General features: G+C 34.0%; 6 protein-coding genes across 6 annotated transcripts; 3 read left to right on the top strand and 3 right to left on the bottom strand.

Annotated features, from left to right (window-relative positions):
* Positions 1-1327: 1327 nt before the first annotated feature.
* Positions 1328-3470, top strand: LOC130954250 (pentatricopeptide repeat-containing protein At5g13770, chloroplastic). The gene has a single exon (XM_057880982.1). It carries the CDS (start codon positions 1368-1370, stop codon positions 3177-3179), a length of 1812 nt encoding a protein of 603 aa, XP_057736965.1. The 5' UTR covers positions 1328-1367; the 3' UTR covers positions 3180-3470.
* Positions 3471-3859: 389 nt separating this feature from the next.
* Positions 3860-5143, bottom strand: LOC130957810 (CASP-like protein 1C2). The gene is made up of 3 exons (XM_057884656.1): positions 5022-5143; positions 4327-4429; positions 3860-4096 (listed from the first exon to the last, which is right to left on the bottom strand). The coding sequence occupies exons 1-3, from the start codon at positions 5141-5143 to the stop codon at positions 3860-3862; spliced, it is 462 nt and encodes a 153-aa protein (XP_057740639.1).
* A 1052-nt stretch (positions 5144-6195) lies between these two features.
* LOC130957811 (putative clathrin assembly protein At1g25240) lies at positions 6196-7377 on the bottom strand. Its single transcript, XM_057884657.1, has one exon. It carries the CDS (start codon positions 7375-7377, stop codon positions 6196-6198), a length of 1182 nt encoding a protein of 393 aa, XP_057740640.1.
* A 3833-nt stretch (positions 7378-11210) lies between these two features.
* On the top strand, positions 11211-12350 carry LOC130957812 (F-box/kelch-repeat protein At3g23880-like). The gene has a single exon (XM_057884658.1). It carries the CDS (start codon positions 11211-11213, stop codon positions 12348-12350), a length of 1140 nt encoding a protein of 379 aa, XP_057740641.1.
* Positions 12351-13103: 753 nt separating this feature from the next.
* On the bottom strand, positions 13104-13520 carry LOC130957813 (putative disease resistance RPP13-like protein 1). The gene has a single exon (XM_057884660.1). It carries the CDS (start codon positions 13518-13520, stop codon positions 13104-13106), a length of 417 nt encoding a protein of 138 aa, XP_057740643.1.
* Positions 13521-14691: 1171 nt separating this feature from the next.
* On the top strand, positions 14692-17879 carry LOC130955733 (F-box/kelch-repeat protein At3g23880-like). Its single transcript, XM_057882676.1, has 2 exons — positions 14692-15028; positions 15833-17879. The coding sequence occupies exon 2, from the start codon at positions 16145-16147 to the stop codon at positions 17291-17293; it is 1149 nt and encodes a 382-aa protein (XP_057738659.1). The 5' UTR covers positions 14692-15028; positions 15833-16144; the 3' UTR covers positions 17294-17879.
* Positions 17880-21122: the final 3243 nt, after the last annotated feature.

Raw genomic sequence — 21122 nt, forward strand, 5'->3', positions numbered from 1 at the left:
AAAAAAATAAAAAAATCATGTTAGTTATGTTTGCAGTTTTTAACTACATGACTTTTTCAAAATTAGTTTGTACTTGTTAAAATTAAAAAGTCTAATATAATTTTATATATTAATTAATATCCAAATTTTAAAAACTATTATAGTATTTTTAAATTTTAAATTTAAAACCACCTAATGTCTATTATAGTATTTTTAAATTTTAAAAGTTATTTTATCAAATGCTGTTGTTATTGTTTGTATTTATTAAAAGTTATTTTTAATTTAATTTATCATATGTTGTAATTTTTAAAAAATTAGCTCTTAAAAATGAGTTTTTATAAACTACTTTTGAAGAGTAGCAAGCTTTAGCAAACTAGAACCTGTTTTGGGAAGTTTTAAAATTAATTTTTGTGAGCTTTTGATTTATGAAAAGTAGTAGTATTAATATGGTGCAATTTATAAAACTAAATTATAGCTTTCTAAGAAGTTATTAGTTGCTTATAGAAAAGTTAAAAAAAACGACTTCTCTCATAATAAATTTTTTTTATTACATTTCTTTTATAATAAGTATTTTTAGAACTAAAAATCCAAATATAAAATAACATATTATAAGCGGTAATGCTAGGATGACAAAAAAAAAAATAACAGTCAGAACTTGCGTTATTTAATATTTATTAATTGTTGCAATTATTAATGAATATTATTATTTTTGACTAATTTTCTTTAATTATCAAATATTTTTGTTTATAAACTACTTTTAATATAGACATTTATTATTTAAACTATTTTAAAAAAAATTAATTAAACTGTTTATTTAAACTAGATTAAGTCTAATACTAATCCAAAGTAATTCCTATACGACCGATTGTGAAAATTCTTAGCATATGAAAAAGGAAAAGCGAAATCAGTTATAATTTATAAATTTCGAGAACATGATTTATACATGAAACAAGAATAAAGACAACGCTAGAATAAACTTTTAACTTATCAATCTATGCATAAAACAAAATAAATAAACCCTATTTATCTTTACAATTTAATAATTTAACATTGTGAATCACTTTCAAGTTTCAACCAAAATAAAAATTTGTCCACAAAAAAAAAAGGGAAAAAAAAGAATTGGGGTAAATGGCTACAACTGATTAACGTGGCCTTCATAGAGTTTAACATAAATAATTAAATATACAATAATAACAATAATGAAATTATTTTGGCAACTCACACACCACAGGTCAATTTTTTCAGTGACTAATATGATCCACATGTTTCAGATATCCAAATCTATCAGATAATAATATTAAAATAAAATTAAATAAAAAAAAAGCCACATAATAATAATATGATAACACCAAAACCACGTTCAATTGAAGACTCCCTCTTCTGTTTCCATGGCCATTTCTTGCACTGCAGAATGGTGCTCAAGATTCACACATCACCATGCATTCCGTTCTTCCTTTTACACTCTTCCGAACCCTAACATTTCTAGATTCTTCGTCCATGCGAATTTCTCTGTTTCCCCTACACCAATCTTGGAAGAAGCATCTTCCAACTTGATCCATCATCTTGATTGCAACTATGGAGATTCTCCTTCCCAACAGTATTCCAAGCTGTTAGCCACTGATGATGACCGGAATCTGAACGAGTTCTTGTGTGGTTTATTTGAGGATTCAAAAACTGAGGAGCTTGCATTTGATTATTACCAAAGGTTGAAGGAGAGAGCAGAGTTTAGACCAGAGAGAACAACTCTTAACCATGTTGTAAGGTACTTGTGGAAACTGAAGAAATGGGATTGCATTTCTTCAGTTTCTGAAGATTTCAAGATTTATCGTGTGCTTCCTGATAGGGATACTTGTTCTAGGTTGATTTATTCTTGTATTAAGCATAGGAAGTTCAGGATTACTGAGACTTTACTTGATGCTTTTCAATTTGATTCTGATGTTGCTACTTTAGCATTTGCTTCTGCTATGAGGGGTTATAATAAGATTCATATGTTTAGGAGAACCGTTTTAGTCTTCCGGCGAATGAAATTGAGTAATGTTTCTGCTGATTCTGTTACTTATTTACATGTTATGGAAGCTTACTCGAGACTAGGGGATTGTGGTGAAGTGGTTAGGTTGTTTCATGAGTTTGAGAGTGGGAAATTGAGAGATTCTGCAAGGTACTTAGGTGAGGCGTATGAGATTCTATGCGTTACGTTAGGGAAATCCGGAAGAGCTTTTGAAGCTCTTGATTACTTCAGAGAGATGATCAAGAAAGGGGTCTTACAGTATTCAATTTACTCCACATTGGTGTACTCTTTTGCGAGTTTGCGCGAGGTTTCTGTTGCCGAGGAAATTCTCAGAGAGGCGAAAAGCAAGACGGTGATAACAGATCCTGAGGTCTATTTGAAGGTTGTGGTTATGTATATTGAAGAGGGTTTAGTTGAGAAGACATTGGAAGTTCTTGAGGAAATGAGGGATGCTGGTGTTAAGGTTTCTGATTGCATATTATGCGCTGTTGTCAATGGATTCAGCAAAAGAAGGGGCTTTCCGGCTGCAGTTCAAGTATTTGAGGAGCTGATTTCTCAAGGCTATGAACCGGGCCAAGTCACCTATGCTTCGGCTATAAATGCCTATTGTCGCCTCGGCCAATACAGCAAAGCAGAGAAGGTGTTTGAAGAAATGGTAGCAAAGGGGTTTGACAAGTGTGTTGTGGCCTATTCAAGCATGATTGTGATGTACGGCCGGACTGGAAGGTTGAGAGATGCAACGAGGTTGATGGCGAAGATGAAAGAAAGAGGGTGCCAACCAAATGTGTGGATTTACAATTCCTTGATAGATATGCATGGGAGGGCTAAGAACTTGAGGCAACTTGAGAAGCTTTGGAAGGAAATGAAGCGCAGAAAGATAGCACCGGATAAGGTGACCTACACCAGTGTAATCGGCGCATATAGTAAGGCAGGGGAGTTTGATACATGTGTGAAAGTTTTCAATGAGTACAGATTGAATGGGGGCGTAATCGATAGGGCCATAGCGGGTTTAATGGTTGGTGTGTACTCAAAGGCAAGCATGGTTGATGAATTGGTCAAGCTCTTACAAGACATGAAAACCGAAGGGACGATATTGGATCAGAGGCTGTATCAGTCTGCTTGGAATGCTTTAACCGAAGCCGGGTTGCAACTTCAGGCAAGATGGTTGAAAGAGTGTTTCTATGTAGCATAGTCTGCTCTTTCAAATTTTTCATAACAATGGCCAAATCTGAAGGTGAAACTGGAATTATTTGAATATAGATAGATCAATTAATGCTTGTTTCTTCTAGCACTTGGAAAAAAGATAGATAGCTATATTGTACCATGTGTATAGTTTTGGGGTGAAGAAGCTCAGCTTTGTACAATGTAGTCCTTTCTTTTTAACAAAAAAAATTGTATGTATGCTTCCAAATTTGTACTTATATTCTGACATACATAATCCAAGTAAAAGGCCATTAGTTGCAAGCTGAGAATGTTTTTAAGTTTCTGTCTTTCTGGAACTAGGAACACAACCTTGGTGTAGGATTTTTCTCTCTTGAGTACGATCTTTGCACACACATCAATATGATGCTGTCTATGCACAACACACCACCTTGATATTCAAAATATGAATTTTATTTGATGCAGTGACAGTGCTTTATACAGTCATTCAATCAGATTTATGTATTTAGATGACTTTTAAGTAATGAGTTTGAAAATTAGTTAATTCTACTAATGTGTCAATATACAATTGGTTATTTGTGTAAAATTCTTTACCACTGACAATGTAAAAAAGCGTTAAATTCTTTGAAATTTATCATGAAAAAGTCTCAAAAACAGATAAAGTTCTAACTGGTGACAAAGATGAGGACTAATTCAGTATATACATGTGGTTTATAATGTGATATCAATAAGAATGGAATTGAATTCAGCTTGAAGAGCTAGCAAAAGGAGCAGGAGGTAGATTACTACGCCAACAAAGCCAATGCCACATGCAGAGAGGATTCGGGCACAATAAGAAGGAACTTGGTGATATATTGACTCCCAACGTGCATGAGGGATGCCATTCCTTTCTATGATACCAACTGCCAATGCTGCTGAGCAACTTGAGGACAGTATCACAACCAAAACCTACTCAACCATCATATACATCACAAATAAATTTATCATCATTCAAGTTTAGGGTGGTGAAAACTCAGGTGCAGTTAACATCGTGTGAAGTTAATAGCTGATTGTCGTTAAATAATTTGACAAATTTGACTAAATTGTCATCTAACGGCTCTCAGTTATCAACTTCATATAAAGTTAACTGCACCTGAGTTTTCACCTAAAATGAATGATAGTGTGTAGGAGGGTATTACCGAATCTAAAGCAACTACTAATTGCCATAACTGACTCTTCCTTGGAAGAAAGACTAGCAAAGTGCCATAAGCAGAAATTAGATAATTTGCAAATATAAAGCACCTGTAGCAAAGGTCAACCAAAGTCAAACACAAGCCATTGAATAATTCCTATTCCCTTAATCATGTCAACTGAAAAAGTTTCACTATTAATTTGATTCTAGAGAATTCATACTAGACTAGATATTATAAGTATAACTAAGTAAAATTTAAATTTTAAAGAATTTATTTTTATTTAAAGTTCAGTATTAAAAAAAATAGTTTTCATATGCTGTCAATAAAAAAAATTTTACACACAAAGTAATCGTGTATTGCAATATTAGCAAAAATAACTAATTCTTAATCACACTATTTAAAAAATCATCTAAACTCAGGAACTTGATTAAATAATCGTATGAAACTCTTTACAATGTGAACTCATCAAAATTAAAAAAAATTATTACGTGCACACAACAAAATTAACCACTAAAACAATGAAAGTAAAATTGAAATTTTTCGTTTCAAAATAAATATCACCTTCACTAAACTAATACATTCATGGACCAATATATCTCAAGAATGTGCCAATTTAGCCAAAAAGAGTATTTATTTCGAAACAGGGAAAAAAAAACTGTCGTAAAAGAACAATAATCCACAAAATTAAGTTATGAACTCACCAATAGGATGGTATGTCGCCAAAGGTGACAAGAACAGAAGAATCAGTATAAGTGGCGGTTTGATGTGCACTGAGCATAACACTAGCGGCGGTGAGAGTAGCAACCGCCGCAAAACCCCTCATACACCTACCAAAGTTGGTAGTATTACTTTGCATCACTTTAGTATGAACAACACAAACACTGTGGTTGATTACTTGGGTTTCTTTTTTCTCTCATGCTTGTCATGTTCTATGTTTTTTCGCCAATATAAAAATCTCGTTTCTCAATCACATGAATTAGAATATTTTCCTACCAATTTAGTGTCATTCCATATTTATATTAAACTTTTTCATCTAGTAAATATTATTACTAAATTACAATTAGTAATTAATAGTGTATATTTATATATATGGAAGGAAGTCACAAAAAAAAAAAAATATATATGGAAGGAAAAAAAATTAATTTTATTTCATAGATATTTGTTACAATAAGAATTTAGTTTTATCTTAATAAAGATATTGGTAATAGAGAATAAAATTAGAAAGGTTCTATTTTATTAATTTTTTTTTGTCTTCTAAAAATTATGTTATGATATGCTATGCTATGTTTTTTATTTGATCAAATCCTTTCCTTTTACCAATATTATTAATTAGATCAAACTATATATTATTGTGATTTTTTAAAAATAATTTTACTATATCATTTCATCCTATTAAAATTAGGATGTATCATATATGTTACCAAATTAGAAACAAATTATCATCAAACAATTCCATCCTCCTGAACTTTCTATATATAATATATATTTTTCCTTTTTTTTTTCTCCCCTCACTTGCAATGTTTACAAGATTTTCTTTTTCCCCTTTCTTTTTACTTAACCTATTTTAATAAACCTTTTTTTGTTTTCAAGGTATTCCCCGACTCGATATGTAAAGGACTAATTCGTCACGGATCTGAGCTCCATTTAAGGGTCTACCATTGGCTAATGGGTTGCTGCATGTACAAGGCGAGATTCGAACCCTGACACTTGCTTAAGCGGACGAATAAGCTTCTTAATAAGAGACCTATTTAGTGTTTAATTACTAGCATGTTAACAGTTAAGAAGAAAAATAAACACTGAAAAAAAAAGAACCACCATGATTTCACAATAGATGATGAAGTTAATACTTACAAAACCAGCAATTAAGTAATTTTATTAAAAACTTATTAGATCTGGAAGAACATGATGTTGATGAGGATTATAAGGCACAATGCTATTATAAGAAGAATCCAGTTCCAAAAATGGATTATAATTATTAGTAGCAGCAGCAGCAACAACAACAGCACTGCTCATTTGATCAAATGCCACGTCATCATCAAACACTTCCCACTGATCAGTAATCACTGTCTTCTTCATCAAGAAATCATTCTCTCTAACAACAATTGCCATCTCTTCATTCATCTTCTTAACAACATCATCATCTTCATCTTCTTCATCCATGTTCTTATCCTTCTTCTTCTTCTCATTCACACCATCAATTATTCCTTTCAATTCTTTTACATCTTTCTCAGCCACCCTCAAGATCTTGGGAGAATCAGAAACATTAAGAACCCCAATTTCCCTACAGAATTCGAAATACAAGGCGAGTTTATCGCCTTGCATTTCGCCTTTCTCGATTATCCGAAGCGCGGTTCCGGCTTCAACCGTTCCTCCCATATCAAAAATTTTTAGAATCACTCTCTCCATTCCCTTGCAGTAGCTATCATAAACTTCAAGAACCTCGTCGATGACGCAATCCATGGCTTCAAGAACAAGCACAACGTGCATGGAAGGATTTCGCGGCTTCACATGAAGGATCGCGTCGATCAAACCTTGAAGTTTCTCTAAATTCTGTAACTCCTCCGCCAGAGTCTCCTCCGTTTTCTTCCCCGGCTTCCGCTTCCTCGCCGCCTGAGCGCAAACGTACGATGACTTGAGATCCAAGTAACTGTAATAGGCACGGATAAAAGCGTTGTATCCCCACGCTTTTTCGGGGTTTAAGTGACCGTCGCTAAAGTGTGTCATATCAAATGGAAGCCTTCTTAGCATTTGAACGGTTGGAAGGTCGAAACAGAACACGCCATGGATGAGCATTAGTCCTTTAATGGCGACAACCCAGCTATGAGTCTTTTCCATCCTCGTTGACAGTGTGTAGAGAAGAGGTTTCAGGTACAATGGCGAACTTCGCAGCCATTGGAACACCCTTTGTATGCTCTTGTAATCCATACATTGCTCGTTATGGCTCGTCGCCTTTATCACCACTCTCTCCAGATCTGGGTGGCCGTGCGGCGAAAATTTCGCCACCAAAATGCTGTAATTGTCCTTGAGAACTCCGGCCGCCCTCTTCCATATCCTCATGTTTATAATATTCTTTGTAACTGAACAAAAAGAGACAGAAAAAGTTCAACACAATAAAGTGGAACAGTTAAGACTGTGCGAGAATATTCGAGAGGAAAAAGAAAAGAACAAAGGAAGGAGGGGAATGATTGTTGTGTTGTGAGATTCCCCTGATTGGGTTTGTGTATGAATTAATGTGTAAAATGGAATTGGAGATTGGATTCAAACTTGGCTGAACAGAAAGCTTGGGTTCTTGTGGTGGTGCTGCTCAAGCTGCACAGCCTGTGATGTGTTGTAATGTTGAACTGTTTTGTCTTGGCGGGGCATTTTTGGAATGTATGCGTTGGAAATAGTCAAGGGTTGTTTAGCTGTTACAGTTACAACAATGTCTTTGACTTAATTCCCAAGCCAATTCTAGAAATTTTTGTGTGCAAATTTAGTTTCCGATTTTGTCCTTATTACAGATCTCTACCTATTAATAAAATTGAATCTAGAATTGTTCTTGCAATCTAATTTTTACTATACATTTCAACACGCTTTAGCGGATTTTAGCCAAGATCACTCCTTAAATCACGTGTGTTAACTGCATACTTATGAACTCAATTGTCACTATTTTTAGAATTAATTACTTATATTACTCTTTTGAAACATATTGCAATTTGCAAAGATATAACTATTTTTGTATAATAATAATATTTTTTTATTAAATGGAATTGATGAATAAACTCAATCTAAAGTGAAAGATCTCAAATGAAAGTAGCTGATACACGTGGCTTATATAGCAGCAAACTACAACTAACTTTGCCTCTAACTAACTGATCCTACGTGGCAAGTAATACGAACTAACTCTACAACTATCATCTACTTAATTTAGTCATGCCAACCATGCATGCATGAGCTGAACTTGGCTGCATGAGGTTGCACCATATGCTGTGAGCTTCTCTTCATCAAGTAACACTGCCAATTAAGTTAACAAGTTAATAATTTTTATTCCAAACAGTGGCAATCAAGCATTTTCTGCTAAAAATGAAAGAAAATTATTCCATCAAATATATACAAAGATTCTATTGTTATTTGCTTTGATGCTAATAATAAAGATCAGTCGATTAAGTAACTTAATTCAAACAACTCCTACAAGTCATGTATTTTGTCATAAATTTATAACACACTACCACATCCAAGTGGAAAAATGTTTGCATATTCCCAAAACAAAAATGCTATGTGCACACCGAAATCCAACAGAGAATATTATCCTCTGCTTCAAGTTACAGCAAGTTTCCCCACAACTCCACAAGCATGATTCACAAATAGTTTGCTACAACCTATGAAACAAGTAAAATTCAAGAGTCAATGGTGTTATAAGGATATGCCTCTACACATTCATAATATTTCAATGGCTCACCTACACACTCAAATGATGACCTTCTTATCCATAATAATGCAATAGTCTTCACTGAGATAATAACAAATATGAGGGAAATGGTTGAAATGAAGGAGAAGAACATCCATAAAATTCAGGACCAATAGTCTTCACTGAGATAATATCAAATATGATGAGTTCTTTAAGATTATGAAGCTGTTCAACAGGTGGTAGTAATGAACAATAGTGACAACTTGGGATGCACAAATACACCATGTTTGCAAATGAGGAATTACCTAACCAGTTGGAAAACCAGGTTCTACCATAGAACTTGATGGTTGGTTTGTCCAAGTTTGTTGAAGGCTGCAGGTGCTCCAATACAAGATGTTGGGACTCTTGAGCAGTGCAGCTATCCCATTCTAATGATAGATCTTCAATTTGTTCTTTTTTCTTCATATTGGCTTGTGAAGCATCACAGGGGTCAACAATGTTTTGCAGCTTTGAAATGCAGAGCTTTCCCTGCAAATTGGGAAATTTTTGCAATTCTCCCACCTTTAATCCATTTTGCTGTCTGCTAACAACAAACCCAGATAAAGTTTGGAGATTTTCTAGTCCTGCAATTGAGTCCCACTAATGTCGAGGTGGCGAAGATTCACCAACATTCCTATCTCCTCAGGTAATTCAGTGAGAAACTTACAATCAGACAACAGCAAGCTCTAAGTACCTTAGTAGCAGAGCAGGTTGCACATTCAAATTTGGCAGATCCCGAATGTTACTTCTAAGTACCTTATTCCAATCATTTTTCGACAATTTGGTGCGAATAAGACTCCCCAATGCAACTGCAGCTAAAGGCAAACCATCACATTTTTTCACAATTTCTCTTCCAATTCCGTCTAGGTTGGACCTTTCACTGGAATTATTTGCTCCAAATGCGTGTTCAACAATCTTCACTATCAAGAGATGTCAAATGGAAGATAGGAAAGGTTTGCATAGCAGAGTATTCAAGTTATCAGTATTTGTTGTTTTTGAGGTAAACGATTCAAGCACAGTCTTAGTGATCCTGAAAACCATCAAAATACTTTGAAACACATGCCCATGCTTTTAAATCAAACTTGTTTTTAACTTCATCTGCATCTTTCCAAGAAGTGTAACATTAAGCTTCCTTCTCCTAAAGAAGTCCAAGAACTCATTGAAAATGATCTTATCCAACAACACCTGAACATAAGTAGAGAGTAATGCCCCTCCCACCATAGCAGCAGCCATATTTTCTTTGGTTTAAATATGACTCTGCAGTTAATGATGATTACAAGAGAAGTAGTTTGTAAGTAAGGATTAATAATCAAAATGGCTATAAGAAATTATGGTCTGTTCCAGGAACAATTAAGCAATACTTCGAGAGTTGGACGGGGCTCTTGCCAGGAAGGATGAATGCAATAGGTGGTTGATTGGTTTTTGTGCTATCATCTGGAATACTTGGCTGGAAAGGAATGACAGGATATTCAGGAATCAAGAAGCAGGTATTGCGGAGGTTATCAACAAGTCGATTAGGAGCAACAAAGAGTGGGTTGATTTTGATCATTCTAGTTGTTGATGGCATGCCAGAGATGACTACAGTTTAATTTTCTATTTTATTACTTAGTAACTTCGTACTATCTAGCTGCTCCACCTTGTTGCGTTGAGTTTTTATTTAGAAAAAATAGTCAAAATGATCTTGAAAAGAAACATACACAAATTTCTCACAAACAAGTTTCTTAGTATTTGATGGATTTACAATTATACTTTAATCAGTTAATGATGATAATTTTTAAGTAATTAATAACAAATTAGAACAAATGAATAGGATAAAATAGAGAGCCATGAGAGAACCAAAATGTGGTTTATTATTTTATCGGAAGATGTTATTATAGTCTCTCCTCCTAATTTTGGACCTCAATAATTAAAGAGAGAAAGAGAGAGAGAGAGAGCTGGATTCTTACCTTAGAAGTAGAATTTAGTCAGAAACCAAATCATATGATTAGAAGTAATTAGCAGCAGAGTTTCTGTCAACTAAGATACTTCATTTTCTTCATATCCAGATACAGCTGCTTCTTCTTTGATGAGAAGTAACTCCAAACTCAAACTCAAACTCAAACTCAAAGATAACGTCAACCTTAACAAAAAAAATCAATAAATTAATCTGTATTATTATCATTTAAAAATAATTGAAGTAAAATTTTCTAAAATTGGTTTATATTTTTTAAAATTTAAAAATTTAATATATTTTATATGTTAACTAATTTTTAAATTTAAAAATTAAATTTATATCTTTTATAATAGTTTTAAATTTTAAAAACTATTTTATTAAACATCATTATTGTTTCTTATATTTATTAAAAATTATTTTTAATTTAATTTACTAAACATAAATATTGCGCTTTTTAAAAGCAATCTTTTAAAAAATAAAAGCTTTATAATGCCAAAACTACCTTTGCAATTGCATTTTGAGGGCATGCACATGGCGGCTCAACACCCAACAGCGGCGCTCCTGTTGTGTGAAGTGGTGATGGAGATCCTCTCTTGGGTTCCAGCAAAGCCTGTCACGCGCCTCAAGCTTGTGTGCAAGTCATGGAACTCCATCATCTCCCACCCTCACTTCGTCAAACTTCACCTTCATCGTTCACCCAAAAATGCCATCCTCCTGTCTACGCGAACACCACCTTTCCCCAACAAAGAAGAAAAACAGAGCTTAGTGTTGAGTAGCGTTGAATCTTTCATCCAAAATCCATCATCCACTGTTGATGCTCAAGAGAATCGCCACTCTCTACACTTACAAGACTGGGTTTTGGATTCATGCAACGGGTTGGTTTGTGTGGCCCGTATTCTTTTCCACCCTATCAACGATATTTGCGATATCTGGTTCCGTTTATTGAACCCTCTTACAGGGTTTATTTCAGAGAACTCGCCGTGCTTACGTGTCAATGAGAATAATGTTTTTGGGTTTGGGTATGATGAGTCAAGTGACAGTTACAAGGTAGTGACTGTCATTCGGGATTCTTCTGGAACAGTAACTGCGCAAGTTTATAGTTCCGGTGGCAGTTCTTGGAAGACAATCAACAGTTTCCCGGCTTTTCCGTTTTCAGCTAAAGAAAATGGCCAGTTCATCGGTGGCACTCTTAATTGGTTAGGTGTCCGTAACCCGCATGGAGATGATTATGATTGGGCTGCTGTTACACTTGATATGTTAATGATTGTTTCTTTTGACCTGAAATCGGATACACATAAACAGATTCTGCTTCCAAAGGGTATCCATGAGATCCCCCGTCAAGAGCCAACTCTGGGGGTTTGGGGAAATAGGCTGTATCTTCTTCATGATTACAAGAACACTCATTTTATTGCATGGCAAATGAAGGAGTTTGGAGATGAAAATTCTTGGACTCAATTGCTAAAGATTAGTTTTCACCATCTCGGTGTTGAAACGCTATTTCCAGAATTTATATTTGAGAATGGAAATATCTTCATGTTGAGAGGCAGGCATTGTTTTGAGGAAGTTTTTTATGACCGAAGAGATAATAGTGTTAAACGCATTAATATCTTGGCCAACAATAGTTACTTCATTGCATTTGATTATGTTGAGAGCTTGGTTCAGCCTTGTTAAAATTCGGTTCCTATTCAAAGTTTTGCTCCTGCAACTTTTTGTTCTGTTATTTTAAATCCTTATATTTCATGTAGGTCCAGCAAAGTTCAGGTCATTGTGCTTATTTTGGGTGTTTTCTTACTTTGGCTACTCTTTGTTGTTGGTTCCAAATTTGTAGACGGATCACTTTTATTTTGGCTGCAAACTTTATATATACAAGTGCATAAAATTCTAGCATTCTTATTGTGACTATTTGTTGCATAAGTTTATTAGTTTTTACTAATTGTTGGATGAAGTTTACAGACAAATGAACTTGCGTTGATTTTTTCATTAGTAAGAATCTAGAACTTGATTTTCTGGAGGGAAGAATGATTTTTGCGACCATGTGACAATGTGAAGGTGGTTTTGATCTATGATGTATCTCCATTTCCAATGGTGTTGGAACAAAAAATCTTACATGTCAGAGTATTGTTTTTAGTTCTTTTTTATATTCGGAGCAAATTTGTCATGCAGCATATGATTTCTTGGATCTTTAGATACATGTCTAATAGGATAGCAACTAAAATAAGATTGTTTTCTTAAATTGTTACATATATGTCTAATAGGATGGTAACTATGTGTATTCTAAATTTTGTTGCTGTGAGATAGTTAATACAAAAAAAGACGATGAAGTATTGACTAATGAGAAAATTTAATTTTTTGTCACTGAAAAAGTTAGATGTACTTAAGATCTTAAAATGATGTTGTAGAGGGACGATTGGGAGGAGAGGGGTATCATAACAAAAACTTAACGAGGGAGCTGCTTTTAGAATTGATCATACCATATGATCGTCCGAAATGAGAGGCAAAGACGTTTCGCACCTTGGCACTGCACGATGGACTTTGATACCTGGCTTTCACTTTGCATCCAAGGGCCTCTGTGTTGATTTCATCTAACAAATCGTCAGCATCAAAGATAGCTTGTGTGAGCTCATTCAGCCATTCATTGACAGCAAAATTTGTGATCTGCTTCTCCTCGGCATGATTTAGAACAGCTTGATCACTCAGCAATGTCGCCTTCATCTTTTCAAGAAGTGAAACATTAAGCTTTCTTCTCCTAAAGAAGTCCAAGAACTCATTGGAAATGATCTTATCCAACAACACCTGAACATAAGCAGAGAGTAATGCCCCTCCCATAATAGCAGCAGCCATATTTTCTTTGGTTTAAATAAGACCCTACAGTTACCAGTAAATAACAATATTAGTTTACAAGAGAAGTAGTGTGTAAGTAAGGATTAATAGTCAAAATGGCTATAAGAAACTATGATAACAATTAAGCAACACTTCGAGAGTTAGACCGAAACTCTTGTTAGAAAGGATAAATGTAATAGGTGATTGATTGATTTTTGTGTTATCATCTTGAATACTTGACTGAAAAGGAATGACAGGATATTCAGGAATCAAGAAACAAGTGTTGCAAAAGTTATCAATAAATTGATTAAAAGCTATAAAAAGTGGACTAATTTTGATCCTTCTAATTATTGATGACAATGTCAAAAATGATTATAGATTAATTTTTTGTTTTGAAACTTAATAACTTTTTACTTTTTAACTGCTCTATCTTATTGTATTGAGCTTTTTGTTTAAAAAAAATAATCAAAATAGTCTAAAAAAAAGCAAACAAATTTTTTACAATAAATTTCTTAGTATTTGATGGATTTACAATTATACTTTAATCAGTTAATAATAATTATTCTTAAGTAATTACTAACAAGTTAAAACAAATGAATGGGATAAAATAGAGAACCATGAGAACCAAAATGTGGTTTATTAATTCTATCAGATAGAAACCAAATGTATTATTAGAAACAATTAGCAGCAAAGCTTCTCTCAACTATGATACTTCATTTCCTTCTTATCCAGGTCCAGCTGCCTTTTGTTTGATGAGAAGTAACTCATAACTCAAAACTTAAAACTCAAATCCTTTGACAAAAAATCAATAAACTAATCTGTATTTTTATTATATTTTTTTTTTAAAAATAGAAAAACTCTAATCCAAAACTTTTAAATAAATATAAAAAGAATATGTTATTTAAGCTATAATTAGTTAATATTATTATTACTATTATTGTTATTAATATTATTTGATAATTGTTTCGGTATGATTAATATTTTATACGTATGGGTATCATATAAAACATAAATAAATAAAAATTTGTCAAAGTGGATTATATCCTTATAATTATTTGTGTTAAATGGTTAAATAATTCTTTTTATGTCTGTAAAAAAGAAAAAGTCAAAAACACCCTTTTATAGTTTTACAATCAAACTTAAATTAAAATCACATCAATTAATAATTTCAGAAAAAAAAAATCAAAATCAATTAACCAGGAACAATGATCTGTGCTTGTATTTTTTTTCTCTCAACATCAAAATTGCACCAAAAATGATGAACAAACCCTAACCAGGCAAAAAGTCGCAAAACCAGTCCTCATCTCCCTCTCCTTGTTCGCCCTTCCTTGTTGCTTCCCTAGCCCTATCTCGCGCCGCTGTGCTCTCGCCGCCGTGCCTCCCGCCATCACGTCGTCTGTGGGTGTTGTATCGCATGATGCTTCCTGCTGCAGCCTATGGGTGTTGCCGTGTTGCAAGTTGATAGTGTCGCCATAGCTGCTGCTCTCTTTTCCGCCGTGGCTGACTCCGTCGTGGCGCCGCCGGTTTAGGTAAGTCGCAAACCTCCTCTTTCCCCTGCGATAGTCCCCTCCTACCTCTGTTCAAACTTTAATCTGTTATATTCCTCTATTTTATTCTGAATATGATTTTGAAGTTATAATTTTGCTAGTTATTGGATTGATTTTTGAATCTTCTCTACTGAACTGAACTCAGTTAAACTTTTGAAGTCTTTTAGTTGAATTTTCCTCTATTCTATTTTATTCTGAACTACCTAAAATGAATTATTTAATTTTTCTTGTTCAATTTTGTTTTGAATTTGCTGTTGTTCAATTTTTAATGACTGGTTCCTTTCAACATATAACATTCATAAAAATGCTTATTCATAAAATAATGTAGATTGTTCCATTAGAAACCAACAACAGACTGAAGGGTTCTGAATTGTTTTTTATCTAAGTAGATGGACATAACACTGATTTGGATAATCTTGTGCTTTCTCTTTGCCCTCCTATTGGCTTCTGCTGCATAGCTTGATTGTTGTTTTCCATATTATTACTAAGTTTGATAACTTCCATAAATATTTTTCCCTTAAGCCAGTGAAATAGAGATGTTGGTAAGGAGTATAGCCAAAAATTGAATGTTTAAGGATTGTTATTATTCTGCAATCAGGCATTAAGTTGATGAAGTTGAGTATATTCAATTCTAAACAAACATAGAAGAACTTGTGATGATAGTCTTTCACAAGGAATCCACGAACATGCTAGTACTCTTTTGTTGTTATCAGAATGATTTGTTTGGTGTTCATGTGAAGTGGTCTAAATCCAAATTCAACTGATATGCATGAGTATGATTTGCAGTTAGAATGGCACCAGAGATATCTAAAAGTCTTAACGGGAAGTTGAGCTAAGGGGATAGAATTCTTCAACTTGGTGGAGACGACAAACTGTTTAAGCAATTCTTCAATGTCAGAGAAGGTGGAACACTTCTAAAAGCTGTGCCATGCTATCTTTCGACAACATCGGGGCCTTTAGCAGGTCTGCTGTTCATCTTAAGTGACAGGGTAGCATTCTGCAATGAGAGATCAATCAGAATATTTACAGGGAAAGGCCAAATGATGATGATCCAGTACAAAATTTTCACTCCTACCTTTGCAATTGCATTTTGAGGGCATGGACATGGCGGCTCAACACCCAACAGCAGCGCTCCTCTTGTGTGATGTGGTGATGGAGATCCTCTCTTGGGTTCCTGTAAAGCCTCTCACGCGCCTGAAGCTTGTGTGCAAGTCATGGAACTCCATCATCTCCCACCCTCACTTCGTCAAACTTCACCTTCACCGTTCACCCAAAAATGCCATCCTCCTCTTTACGCAAACACCAGCGCTCACCCTGGACCAAAAAGCAAAACGGGGCTTAGTGTTTAGTAGCGTTGAATCTTTCATCCAGAATCCATCATCCACTCTTGATGCTCAAGAGAATCTCCACTCTCTACACGGACAAGACTGGGTTTCTGGTTCATGCAACGGCTTGGTTTGTGTAGCCCATATTCTTGACCACCCCAACAACGATATTTGCGATATCTGGTTCCGTTTATTGAACCCTCTCACAGGGTTTATTTCAGAGAACTCGCCGTGCTTACGTGTCAATGAGAATAATGTTTTTGGGTTTGGGTATGATGAGTCAAGTGACAGTTACAAGGTAGTGACTGTCATTCGGGATTCTTCTGAAACAGTAACTGCGCAACTTTATAGCTTCGGTGGTAGTTCTTGGAAGACGATCAACAGTTTCCCTGCTTTTCCGTTTTATGCTGAAGATAACGGCCACTTCATCGGTGGCACTCTTAATTGGCTAGGTCTCCGTAACCCGCATGGAGATGATTATGATTGGGCTGCTGTTACACTTGATATGTTAATGATTGTTTCTTTTGACCTGAAATCGGATACACATAAACAGATTCTGCTTCCAAAGGTTATCAATGAGATCCCCGGTGAAGAGCCAACTCTGGGAGTTTGGGGAAATAGCCTGTATCTTCTTCATGATTACAAGAAAACTCATTTTATTGCATGGCAAATGAAGGAGTTTGGAGATGAAAATTCTTGGACTCAATTGCTAAAGATTAGTTTTCACCATCTCGGTGTTGAAAGGCTATTATCAGTGTTTATATTTGAGAATGGAAATATCTTCATGTTGAGAGGCAGGCATCGTTTTGAGGAAGTTTTTTATGACCGAAGAGATAATTGTGTTAACCGCATTAATATCTTGGCCAACAATAGTTACCTCATTGCTTTTGATTATGTTGAGAGCTTGGTTCAGCCTTGTTAAAATTCGGTTCCTATTCAAAGTTTTGCTTCTGCAGCTTTTTGTTTTTCCCGCAAAGTTCAGGTCATTGTGATTATTTTGAGTGTTTCCTTACTTTGGCTACTTCTTCTTCTTGGATCCAAATTTGTAGACGGATCACTTTTATTTTGGCTGCAAACGTTATATACACAGGTGCATAAAATTCTAACATCCTTATTAATTTTTGCTAATTGTTGGATGAAGTTTACAGACAAATGAAGTTGCGTTGATTTTTTTATTAGTAAGAATCTAGAACATGATTTTCGCGACCATCCCAGTGTAAAGTAATGAAATTTTCACTTTCTTTATTTAGTTATTGGTTACTTTATCTTTTCATGACATATATTTTGTATGGTGAACAAGCTTGATGGCAAGCTGAAATCTTATTTATAGTAGTCATGGGATGGGATTGTACTAATATGAATGAATAATATAAGGATGGAAATAAATTATGACATCCTATTACCCTGCCAAAAGTACCCTAAGTATGCCCTATCTATTTATGATGTATATACATTCATTAGTTTTTTCCGTGGAAATTATGTGACTATGTGAAGGTAGTTTTGATCCTGTGTATCTCCATTTCCAATAAAACTTACGTGTAAGAGTATTGTTTTTAGTTTTTTTTTTCATTCGGAGTAAATTTATGATGCAGTATATGATTTCTTGGATCTTTAGATACATGTCTAATAGGATAGCAACTAAAATAAGATTGTTTTCTTAGATTGTTACATACATGTTTAATAGGATTGTAACCATGTGTATTCTGAATTTTGTTGCTGTGAGATAGTTAATACGAAGAAAAGATGATGAAGTATTGACCAAAGAGAGAATTTTTTGCAACCGGAAAAGTTAGATGTATTTAGGATCTTAAAATGATGTTGTAGAGGGATGGTTGGTACTTGGTAGGGGAGGGGTATCATAACAAAAACTTAACGAGGGAGCTGCTTTTATTGTTCTATTGGGCTGCGTTTGTTTTCAGAGATAGGACAGAACATGACACTGAGACAGAGAAGGCACTAAAAATTATTGTTTGCGTAGTGTTTGGATACGATGTACAAGACACTAATGTAATGTCCAATATTATGTTTGGATACACATGGACAGGACTAAAATATTAATGAAATGACTAAAATAACCATATGATTCTAAATTTTCTACGTCAAGTACAAACTAATTTAATAGAGAATGAGAGTATGTAGCAGTACAGACGAAACTTGAAAAAATGTTTGAAGAGACCAAAAATTTTAATAAAAAAAATATATAATAGTATTTATATTAAAATAAAAATTTTAAATATATTTATTTTATTTTTAAATTTATTATTAATATGTAGGAATATATATAGTTAAGATTAATAAAAAATAGATCTGACTTTGATTAATAAAAAATTTTGTTTAGGTTAATAAATCAGATTAATTTTAAATAAAAAATCAGTTTTAAAAAAGAATCCGTTTTTACATGAAAAAAAAGTTTTAAGACTAATTATAGAAAAATAAGAAGGGATAATAGTGGAATAATAAAAAATATCTATGGACAAAAAGGAAAACAAAATTTATAAAAAAGTCTATGTCCACTCTTCCAAATTCCGTGTCCATCATTGTTCTTCGTAAAAGAGTGGACACAAAAATATAAAAATTGTCTCGAAGACAATGTGTTCTGTGTCCATGTCTCTCCTTCCAAACACATTTTAAATATGTACTGTCCATATCTCTGTGTCCTTTTTCCGAAAACAAACGCTATCTTGCTGTTTTGTCAACAAAATTATCAAGTCCAAGAATTACATATCACATTAGTAGCTGAAAATTTGTTTCAATGCACTAGAAAATATAATGCTAAAAGTCACAATTGACATTGAACTGTAAAATGATAAGTTTGATGCTATCACTATTTGCTGACGTTGCTGCACTGCTAATACTAAGTTGTCCCCTGTTGCATTCACTAGAAACCTCAGCTCATGAATAGCAATTTGATACGAATAGCAACTGCACAATGCAGCCACTGCCATGTTTAGTTTGCCTAGTGTAAAAGCCAGGTACTGTAACTATAATTTCCGCCATTTTGACAACTCAATCTATGCTTTGCAAGATCAAATCGTAGACTTGTAACCAATTTTTGGCATCACTTATGCAAACAAAATATGAGTATTTTGAATACCAATTTTAAACTCTTGAACCATTATGTCTTTTTTAAAAATCCTTCTTTCTTTTTCTTTGTTTAAACTCTATTCCATAAAATTTAGGACCAATAGTCTTCACTGAGATAATATCAAATATGATGAGTTCTTTAAGATTATGAAGCTATCCAATAGGTGGTAGTGCAAATGAGGAATTACCTAACCAGTTGGGAAACCAGGTTCCACCATAGAATTTGATGGTTAGTTTGTTCAAGTTTGTTGAAGGCTGCAGGCGCTCCAATACAAGATGTTGGGACTCTTGAGCAGTGCAGCTATCCCATTCTAATGATAGATCTTCAATTTGTTCTTTCTTCTTCATATTGGCTTGTGAAGTATCACAGGGGTCAACAATTTTTTGTAGCTTTGAAATGCAGAGCTTCCCCTGCAAATTGAATTCGTCACCAACTTCTTCCAGGATTTTCTTACTTTTTGACACATGTACTAAGCCTTCTGCGATCCATAGCCGAACTAGCATCTCTTTTTCTAAGACCGAGTTATTTGGAAAATTGAACAATAAGCAAAGCAACGTTTCAAAGGAGCCGGAAGGAAATGATAGCTTAGTAGCAGAGCAGGTTGCACATTCAAATTTACCAGATCCCAAATGTTTCTTCTAAGTACCTTATTCCAATCATTTTTCGACAATTTGGTGCGAAGAAGACCCCCCAATTAAACTGCAGCTAAAGGCAAATCATCACTTTTTTTTCACAATTTCTCTTCCAATTCCTTCTAGGTTGGACCTTTCACTGGAATTATTTGCTCCAAATGCGTGTTTAGTAAGTAAAGACCAGCAATCTACACTATCAAGAGATGTCAAATGGAAGATAAGAAAGGTTTGCATAGCAGACAGAGTATTCAAGTTATCAGTATTTGCTGTTTTTGAGGTAACCGATTCAAGCAGAGTCTTAGTGACCCTGAAAACCATCAAAATCCTTTGAAACACATGCCCGTGCTTTTAAATCAAACTTGTCTTTAACTTCATCTGCATCTTTCCAAGAAGTAAAACATTAAGCTTCCTTCTCCTAAAGAAGTCCAAGAACTCATTGGAAATGATGTTATCCAACAACACCTGAACAGAAGCAGAGAGTAATGCCCCTCCCACAATAGCAGCAGCCATATTTTCTTTGGTTTAAATAAGACTCTATAGTTAATGATGATTACAAGAGAAGTAGTGTGTAAGTAAGGATTAATAGCACACAAATTTCTCACAAACAAGTTTCTTAGTATTTGATGGATTTACAATTATACTTTAATTAGTTAATGATGATTATTCTCAAGTAATTAGTAACAAGTTAGAATAAATGAATAGGATAAAATAGAGAGCCATGAGAATCAAAATGTAGTTTATTGATTCTATCAGCAGATGTTATTACAGTCTCTCCCTCTAATTTTGGACCTCACTAATTAAAGAAGAGAGGAAGAGAGAAAGAGCTGAATTCTTACCTTAGAAGTAGAATTTAGTCAAAAACCAAATGATACAATTAGAAGCAATTAGCAGCAGAGAGTCAAGGTGAACCTTAACAAAAAAAAAAAAAAATCAATAAACTAATTAAAAAGATATTTATTTCAATAAATTAAAAGTGTTTGTACTTTGTATTTTTAAGAGAAAATGACACTTCCTTTTTTATGAAATGTCTAAAA

This window comes from Arachis stenosperma, chromosome 10 (genome assembly GCF_014773155.1).
Source record: "Arachis stenosperma cultivar V10309 chromosome 10, arast.V10309.gnm1.PFL2, whole genome shotgun sequence".
Lineage (NCBI taxonomy): Eukaryota > Viridiplantae > Streptophyta > Magnoliopsida > Fabales > Fabaceae > Arachis > Arachis stenosperma.